Source organism: Halictus rubicundus, chromosome 8, assembly GCF_050948215.1.
Source record: "Halictus rubicundus isolate RS-2024b chromosome 8, iyHalRubi1_principal, whole genome shotgun sequence".
NCBI classification, from domain to species: domain Eukaryota; kingdom Metazoa; phylum Arthropoda; class Insecta; order Hymenoptera; family Halictidae; genus Halictus; species Halictus rubicundus.
In genome coordinates this window covers 7,278,861-7,288,875 of record NC_135156.1, presented here as the reverse complement: position 1 = coordinate 7,288,875, position 10,015 = coordinate 7,278,861, and the positions used below count along the sequence as shown (strand labels likewise).

At 35.5% G+C, this 10,015-nt stretch overlaps 1 protein-coding gene across 2 annotated transcripts in view; it reads left to right on the top strand.

Annotated features, from left to right (window-relative positions):
• The first annotated feature begins 2,357 nt into the window (after nucleotides 1–2,357).
• LOC143356448 (tRNA dimethylallyltransferase) overlaps nucleotides 2,358–10,015 on the top strand; it is a 148,348-nt gene continuing 140,690 nt past the window's right edge. Inside the window, exon 1 of one of the 2 annotated variants that reach the window (XM_076792155.1) lies at nucleotides 2,358–2,537. In XM_076792155.1, the coding sequence (XP_076648270.1) occupies nucleotides 2,358–2,537 (180 nt within the window). The remainder of the gene's footprint in view (nucleotides 2,538–10,015) is intronic. The other variant, XM_076792156.1, reaches the window with a different exon arrangement.

Below are 10,015 nucleotides of genomic sequence, written 5' to 3'. Positions count from 1 at the left end.
CACGCATACATGTAAAAGTTCACACCACGTAGTAGGATTGCGTGCGATAACTTTTTCCTTGTTGTACACGTAATGCGTAAGATTATTTCAAATATTTCAAGCATTATTACACGAGCCTGCGTAATAATGTATTAGGATAATCATTTGTACGCTGTTCGTGTGTATACTAACACATTTTATATTAATATTATTATAATATTTTATTCCGGATTCGTTGTTGATACGAACCATAGCTTGGAATTGATGCAAGTGTTAAAACGTCTTCATCCTTAACTAACGTGTAGTCATTACTATGTAGACATAATTAGTCAGTTTCAGCCAGCTGTATAAACATTTTATCTAGGAAATGTGTTCTGTATTAACAGCAATACATGTGCCGGAAAATTCTCTGGTTAGCTGAAAGGTGTGAATTCTTAGTATATATTTAATTAGATTCGTTAAACCTTAGATAAGAAACAGCTGTGCCAGTAAACTCCGTGCGATATGTTATTACGACCTGCTTAAAAAACTAAGATCAGAAACTTGTTGAGACTATATTATAACTTATCTTACTCGAAAATAGAACATCATGTATTATTGAACGCGTTGCGTTCGAAGATAGAAACTATTAGATATCGTTTATGCTATTGTCCATGCAGCGTTTAAAATAGAAACATACTCGACGACTTTGAAAATTTTGTCCATAATTTAATTTAATATCCTGCCTGTCGGAAAAATAATGAACAAATTTTTAAGCGGACAATATCCATGTTTGCAAAAAGTTTGAAGCAGAAGATATAAAGAACGTAGTTACGTGCAGATAGTATTGGCAGTCCGATTATTGTTATATGTAATTAGGAATGAAAAATGAGATTTTTTAAATGTCTCAATAGATTTTATGACATTCTCATTTTCATGCGAAATTTCACGACCAATGCGACAACTTTGTAAACAATGTAAAGAACATGACAACTTAGTTACAAAGTCCTGGCAATTACGGTTTTAAAATGTAAACTATTTTTTTTTTTACATTATCTACTGGTGATATCGTTTGCAATGTCATCGATGTTTTAGTACTGCGCAGTGAAACCTCGCAGTGTAAAGTGCTGTTTCATTTTTTCGAATTTTTTTCCGGTCGATATTACATATTTCTTCTGAAGTTGAACTAATCAGCTGATTTTGCAGCGCTGCGAAATATGATTTTCTGCACGCGTAAGTGTTGACAGCGTTCGTCAACGTGAATGTGATTTGCGTTTGAAATGCTTGAGGTTTTAACGCTGCACTATGTTGCAACAGTGCATTGTATAATGATAGTAATACCAAGTCCAGAGTTTTTTGTGGTTCGGCTGGCGCCATGTATCGCAACGAATTGTAATTTTCCTCATTCATCGATTGCACAATATTTTTCATATTCAGTTGTGTTAAATAAGCATTTACTAGTTTATTAGAAATATATAAATTCCTCGGGCTCGATGTACATGCTTTAGATGCAAATGCGAAACGGTAAAAACGTTTACAGAATTTAAATACTTAATTTCCATTCGTTAAAATCATTAAACCAGCCAATAAACATGCATATAGCTCCTGTATTTTGAAATTAATGCAGACAATCTTTATCTTGTATAATAATCCGCAGTTTATTGCTAAAATGCTTTTATAATCCTGTCCGATCAATATCAAGGTACCTGATATATGGCAACTAATCATTGTAAATAATGCCGGACATGTAATCGATTAAATACAATTAATATGGTTTGCAGTAATAACGAAGCAGCTCAATTTTTTACACACTTCTTGTCATAATTCGTTAAGGAAAATATATGACTTTTCGTTTAGTGCAAAAAGCAGATAATTCCAAGTAATAAGTGTGATTTCGTAACAGATATTATCGCATTGAAGTACAATAAGAGCTACTTGAACATGATTACACGTAACAAACTAATGGTACACTATTGATAAAATGAAGTATAAGTTTTAAAAGCATTATCCATCAGAGTGGATAATAATCATAATAAAATGTATACTCCCTGTTTAAATCTGCAGAAATAATACATAAAATTATTCCTAGTTTTAATCAATTTAAAACGTTTAAACAACTTCATTAAACTCATTAAATTCACACTAGAACATTTATCTGAACAGTGGATTTTTATACAGAATAGAAAGTGTCTATATTAATTCACAAATTCTTTTAATCTTTTCACTGCTTTAAACTTTGCTTATTCGTTTTCATTGTAAATGCATAAAATCCGCAGCCCAATCATTACAATTTGTTGTTGGAAACGGAAATGATTGCGACTTGACTCGATATGAATAATGTTTTAAAATCGACCGCTTCCCGGTACCACGTGGTTGAATCAACAGAGCGAGAGAAGCGCATGGGAAACGGGTCCGCGCATGCGCAGTCTCGTATACCAATGAATAATCACGGAAACGTCGATATGTCGCGTGTGCCTGTTTTGGCGATTTTGGGTTCAACGGGTACAGGAAAATCTCGTCTGGGCATCGAATTGGCCAGAAGATTTTCCGGAGAAATTATTTCGGCAGACAGCATGCAGGTAAGTGAACAAATAATGTCACCGTGCATCGTATCCTCGTCTCGGTTTTTGCAGGTTAGGTTGCGATTTAAAAGTTTTTTGTGGTCGGTGATTATTCAAACCTATTACCTCAACGCAGAGTTACCGTTTTCCAGTCGTCGTTAGGGATAGTAATTTATTTGTTGTTTAGAGTCAAATGTGTTGTTCGACGAAAATGTTGTTCCGAAACGATGTGATCGGATAGGTTACAATGTCTCCGGTATCGCAGTGCTCTCTCCGTTCACGTTCCGATTTGTTTACGTTCCCGTATTCTGGGCTGAAACTTGTCATTTCAATGGATTACGTGCAATGTTATTGAACCATTGTTACTCCTTGAATGTTAATGTGCATCAGTGTTCTTGGGAATATGTTATCAGTGTCGCCTGTTATCGCGGTGCTGTTACTGCAACTGCATTATTCGTTTCAGTTGCATATCCCGTTCATTCCGATACGGTTTACACGACGGTGAATAAATTCATATTTTTCGCTTTCTCTTATCATTTTTTACGTACACATCATTCGGTATCTATTGTTTTTTACTATGTCAATCGCATTACTTGCAACATTTTATTATCGCTTTACTTGCAACATTTAATTATTCCCAACTGCTTGAATATCATTTTTTCGAGTAAATTCACTGATATTGTTTTTTTTAGAGGTTATGTAATATTTTATCAATGGATTTGTGATCAAGTATATCTTGTCAATTTTATAATGTAGAGTAATTGCACAATTTCATTGATTTTGTATACATTCGATTTTTTTATAACATAATATACATTGACAGGTGCTTCATAACGAATTAGAATGTTAAGCATAAGTACACTAACGAAACATTTTTTTTATTACTAGTAAAAATTATGTTTTATTTATTCTGTTAAGTTTTAGGAAAATTATTTGTTTTTGTTGGCCTGTGTAATTCAGTAACATATAAAGTTATATATTAATACGGTGGTTACAGTTAGGAAATTCTATTTTGGATCGCGTTTTTTATTTCCCACCGTTACAATGAGAAATCGTTTAAGAATAATTCTCCAAAACAATTATAATAAAGCAAACGAAAATTTCCCATTTTTACACGGAATTAAATAAAAAATTGTAAGTGGATCAAATCATTTATTTTCATCGAGTGTGTCGCGAAAGCACACACGCACAAAAACATTAAAAATTTTCTTTGCAATTCCCTAGTATGAACACTGGCAAAGTAAAGGGAGAATTTTATGAAAAACGTAGTGGTAATAATAATTGAAATTATTATACAAGAATTTAGAAAAATCATCTTTATAATTTTTGAAATTAATATCCCAACATTTTTCAGAAGTGGACATGGCGAGTTTTGATGCTATACTGTTCAATTGATGGTTTCTGAAATAAACAATTAAATACAATTTGCGGTGAAAATCGTGTCTCGAATATTTCTGAAATTTTATGCGAAGCGTAACTATGGTCACAATGACGGTAACAAGCCCTGCTAGTTGTCCATCTGATTTTGGACAAGCGAAGGCAGCAACGAGAAGAAACTTTTAATTGTTCCGAAAACTTGTTCTCGAGCTTTGAAATTCTCGACAGACTCGGACGAGATTTTTCGAGTTTTTCGAGGCAGCGCTGTAACATCGGATAATAAACCAACTAAAAACTTGCTCTTGGTAAAATACGGTTTATACAGACGGTACGTTGTCCGACTAACTTTGCGTAGCGTGTTGTCTTCAGAATTATGACTGTTTCCGGACGGAAATAGCCGACGTAGCTTGATCTAAACTTTTCAGGCAATCTCGCCATCCTGTTACTTTCCCCGTACTCGTAATTTCGAGTGTGCCTGTATTTAGACAGTTACGGGTTAATCGTTCTAATTGTTCTGCTCCTCCGCGTATCTAAAGTAACGATGGGGGACGTTTAATTACACATCTGTGACATAAAGGCGGCCGAAATTCGTCGGAAATGACGCGTCAGTAATTATCGTTCTACCGCTTTGTCACTCATCTTCACTTGTTTCATCTTCGCGTCACGCATTTCGCTAACAGAAATTTCTGTTTCACTCGGAAAAATTCACTATGAAATTCTATTTTAATTCCAGCATTCAACTGTTTTACAAAACTATATTTTTACTTCTTATAATTCACTGAGAAAATTATTATTTTGTCTAATATCGGAAATATTGTGGGAAACAAATTATCTGCGAAACATCTATAAATTGCTGGCTTTACGTTTATTTCTGTGTGCCTGTAACAGAAAATATGCTTCTTATTTTCTGAACGGTTTATGGCTTACCTAATCATTTATGTTTTGAGGATGCTTTAACAACACGTGCCTTCTATTTGAACAAATTTAGTGTAACTGAATTTTATGATATTAGATTTGGTTAATTTTCTTTTCGATGAGACAGTTTTCATAGGAAATTAAAATATAATTATTAAAATTAAAATATATTAGATAATTACGCACCATTTCATATTTGAACAAAATTAATTTTCTTCAACGTGCCAGTACAGGCACTCAAAAATATTTGTACTTCTCATATGCTTAGTTAAAAAATTTTATAAAATTATCAAAATAAGGAAAATCATCTAGTTCGATTATTGTTCGAGATTATTTATTAATTTTTTCAATATAAAACTACAATGGGTAGTTGAAATGAGTGAAAGGAAGAATAGTTCTTAACTCGAAAACGAAATTGACAACAGGAAATTAGACTCACTTATTGCTAGTTCGGACATCGTGTGTAATTCGCCAACTCAGGCGTATTAGTTCCATGGAATTCTTTAATTAAACAGTTCTCGGGAACCCCTATTGTAAGAGTCTATCTGGGAGATAAATTAAGTTACGTAAAGCGTTTCATCAATTGATGTGTTACTTTACATACATCTTCCGCATTAATGAACGGCTTGACTTATCATCGACGTTATTAATATATTCGAGGGACTTTTATTATCTTGCTGTGCTGCAGCGAACTCTGTAAATGCAAAATAGTTACGTTCGGCATGATAATAGTAATAGAGTAAGTGGATCGAATTAAACACTGTCTATTCGGTGCGCTGAATGGAGGGTCGTGGGACTTCCGGTTGCTCTGCACCTTCGACTTAATAATAATATTCTGGTCATTGTTTCTCTTCTTCATTGAAGAAACTATAGCTCGTTAGACACCTTCCTATAGTCTACAATTTTTCCGATTTATCTTCTCACATATTTTTCATATTTGAAAAATGTGCGACACTCAAATCTCAGTAAAATATTTAATATATAGTGGTGTGGTTCCATTTTATTTTTTATTCATGGGTATTAATATAGAAAAGATAAATTTCAATTGATTTTAAGTTACGCTATAAACTTTTAGTCCACCAATATTATTCAATTTCATTTTTCGTAGCCCGCTAATTGTCCAAATATAAACGAGTTACTTCTTTCATGAAAAAGGAACGAATCATAAAATATTCAATATACATTATTTATATTCTTTCGGACATTTACGAGACTGCCTTATTAGGATTAATCGTCCTTGTTCTATTTATAAGAATCCGCCAATGAAAATATGAATTAGCATTTACTGCCAGGTTAGTAGGTGTCAATGGAGTATAGCAGCCTGTAAAAACTGTTTCCACGAACAGAGATGTGTAATCGCCATTTGAATTACAAACGGATATGATTAAACATATTAACATTTTGCGATTCTTAACCACGAATTGGCTTTCGCGTAAAGAACAAGTGTTGCGACCGTGTTTCTTTAACCGTGTGAAATGGTTTTCGGCAATAAGGAAAACCCTGTCATATCCGGTTTCTATTGTACTCCTCGGCCGCGACGGTTTGTTATCGTAGGAACCCGTATTTTTGCGCTGACTCTGTTTTTAACTCGTTGAACGTTGCTTCTGTTTTTAAACGGCCGCTCACACGTGACTACTGCTCCCAAGCAGTATAAATCACGTGTTTCCGCGTTGGCCGCAACGAAGATCGGCTCTTTCAGATATTTCGAAACGTGTCCGCGGACGTGTCTCCAATATCTTCATTCATTATATTATATATAACGTCAATTAATTATTTCTGCATTAACGGTGATCTCTTTTCTCACTGTCTGCCCACACGGGGCCCTACAGGCGCCCATAAATCACGCGTTCGCCGCTCGTCTTCTGTCATCGTTACGTTACGATACCTTGTAACTTTTCGAACATTTTATTTTTACTTATCTCGCGGCCTCTCGAGCGTCATTTATAACCGATGAAGATACTCCCTTCTGGCTATGTACAAGAAAAAGCCACTTCTATTTTCTCCTCGGACTTGTCCCTCCGCATTTTCTCATTATTTCGTTTATTCTTTTGATACGACTTATGCGAATCATTTCTGTAATCACGGGATCGATGAAATATAAAATTTAGACATTAGAAGAATTTCTGAATGTTGTCACAATATTTTCGACTTATTCAAATGAATAAAAGGAAAAGTACATTTCTATGGAATTTTTGTTTCTCAAAATTGGCTCAAGAAATTTTTACTTTTCACGAGGATCCTATTTTCTAGCTTTACAATTTCTATTTACAACCAGTCTAAGTGAATGACAAAAGTATATTTCTATGGAATTTTTGTTTCTCAAAATTGGCTCAAGAAATTTTTACTTTTCACGAGGATCCTATTTTCTAGCTTTACAATTTCTATTTACAACCAGTCTAAGTGAATGACAAAAGTATATTTTTATGGAATTTTTGTTTCTCAAAATTGGCTCAAGAAGTTTTGATTTTGCATAAAGATCCTATTCACCAGCATTACAATTTTTATGTATAACCAGTCTAAACGAATGACATTATCGAATTTCTATGATATTTTATTTTTATTATTTTAGATTGTACTTTCGTGCTTATTTTAATATTGCGAGAGTAATTAAATTGAAAAGTGGAACAAACCGTGTGTTTATGAAAATAATGGAAAGAATGATGATATATTTAATTTTTCATTGAATCGCGATTGTAGCACCGAGCCTGAAAAATGGACATTTAAACAGATCATTTTAATGTTCTGCGGCGCACAAAGGATCTGAAAAAATGGCCTAGAAAATGTACGCGTCGAAATAGCTTGGAGTATAACAGAGAAAAGTTAGGTTCATAAAATTTGCTAGAATCCACCATACGTATCCCATAAAGTCGGTTTGGATTTTTAAATACTCCGAAGGTTATTCGCCTATTCTCTGTTTCGTCTTGGGCTCGGGCTGAGTCATCGGTTCTGGGCGAATAACTGTCTGATTTCAGCGCAGGAGGCTGCCGCGGTATTAATAATAACAAGATTTTCCAGTCTCGTTGAATAACCCCGGGCTCTTCCAGTTGCTGCGCGTTTTTCGGTTGCGTGCATAAACTACACGCCCTCTGTTTCGGCTGCCGTGCCGGTGACCACGGACAAAGTCGTACACGTGTCTGCCCACACAGGCCTCGAAAAAAAAAAAAAAAAACGAAAAAAGAGAACGCAGAAGAATATCTGCGAATTTCCTCGTGCTGGCGGCGCCGCCCCCGAGACGCTCTTCCCGCCCGAGAGATCGAACACGAAGAAGGGATCTTTCATCGAGAGATTACCGAACTGCCCCCTCTTCGGGCCGATAAAATCCTCCGGGGAGACATAATGCCGCTGTCAGTCACTGTTAACCGGGCAATTCTCGGCCTATCGAATCAGTAAACAGAGACCTTCTGGTCCGGCGTTCTCAATCGATGGTACGTCACTGGACACCAGTGGACATCATTCGAACAAACGTTTATTCGACTAACGAATAACAAATAAAATTTTCGACACTCTACCCGCGCAAAATTATGATCAGAGATTTCAAGCAGTGACAAGGAGGGGGGAATATAAAATTAATATAAAATTTCAATGTCGGGTCTTTAGTTTGTGAATATAGGGTAGGAGACCCAATTACTGCGGGGGTACCAGTTACGTTGCTTATATTAATTGTACTTCTTTTTAAAGCATGATGAATATTAAAAAAGAGGTATTACATTTTTTCATTAAAATTAGTTAATATAGACGTTATATATATCTCTCTTTCAATATTCATTGTGCTTTAAAAATAAGTGTAATTAATGTGGGCACAGTAATTGGTACCCCCACAGTAATGGGGTCCCTTACACTAGTAAGTGATAATTATAATTTTATGCGTTTACGACGAAACTGGGTATATACAATTTAATTGTACATATCGAAAAGATTTAAGGAGATAAATTGTAATAGCTTCTGCTTACCGAGTTAACTGAAAGAAGGAAGACATTTTTATTCGGCTCCTATGTCTTGCAATCAATGTAAACATTTTTTATTTCGCATACAGATCCGCGGTCTGGATGTTGATGTTGCCGAAAGCAGGATTGGCTACAATGTAACGAACGAGGAGGATTTTATTCGTTAGCTGAAATAACGTTTGCCGAACTCTGCGGAACAGGGCCGACTAGAAGTCGATGAACTGGATATACGGGTTACCGAGTCGTCCGGTGCTATGTATGTCTCGAGCACTTGGCCCATTGAATCTTAACGTCGTCGTTAGACTACGAAAGAATCCGAACTAGCCTACACGGAGTTCGTGGAACGGGAGAAATCATGGTGGAAGATTTAGCCGTTTCAGAGACGTTCGCTAGTCCGTTGTGCGCAAACTAAAAATTAATTAATTATTTTGATCAGTTAGAATCTCTCTATTTATAGTTTGCTCTATCTAATATTAGGGGTACCCATAAGTAATCAATTATTTGCAAAGAATTTGTTTTGCGTTTAGTTCTGTACCGATCGTTGAAGAGGAAACACGTATTCTTTTACAGTTTTCGGTAAAGCTGCCTGTGTTCAAAATATTTTAGAAAGCATAATTTTTTTTACAACCCTGTAATAAAATGGCGGCGTCCCTACCTTCCGAGAATCATATTCGCCATTGCATACTTTTTCATTTTCATGCGGGATTTAATGCAACGGTGACAACAAAGAAAATTTGCGATGTTTATGGAGATGTATTGAAGGTCAACAAGTGTCAACGTTGGTTCAGAAGGTTTGCTGCTGGTGATTATGACCTCTCTGACAGGCCTCGAAGCGGACGACCAGTTGAATTTGATAATGGCACCCTAAAATCTCTAGTGGAAGCTGATTCAAAATTAAGTATACAAGAATTATCGAGAAGCCTTGGATCCACATGGTCAACTATACAAAGGCACCTACACGAAATGGGAGGCAAGAAATATGCCTATAGGCAAGGAATATGTGTACCGCATTAATTATCTGAGACCAACAAGAATATTCGTCGATCAATTTGCACTTCATTGCTATCTAAATTTCGTAGAGACCCATTTCTTAGCAGAATCGTTACCTGAGATGAAAAATGGATTCTTTATGACAACGTAAAGCGTTCGAAGCAATGGCTTTCTGCTAATCGTAATATCAACCCCTAAGCCTAGCCTATCACTTAGAAAGGTGTTACTGTGCATTTGGTGGGACTGTCGTGGCATAATTCACTTTGAGTT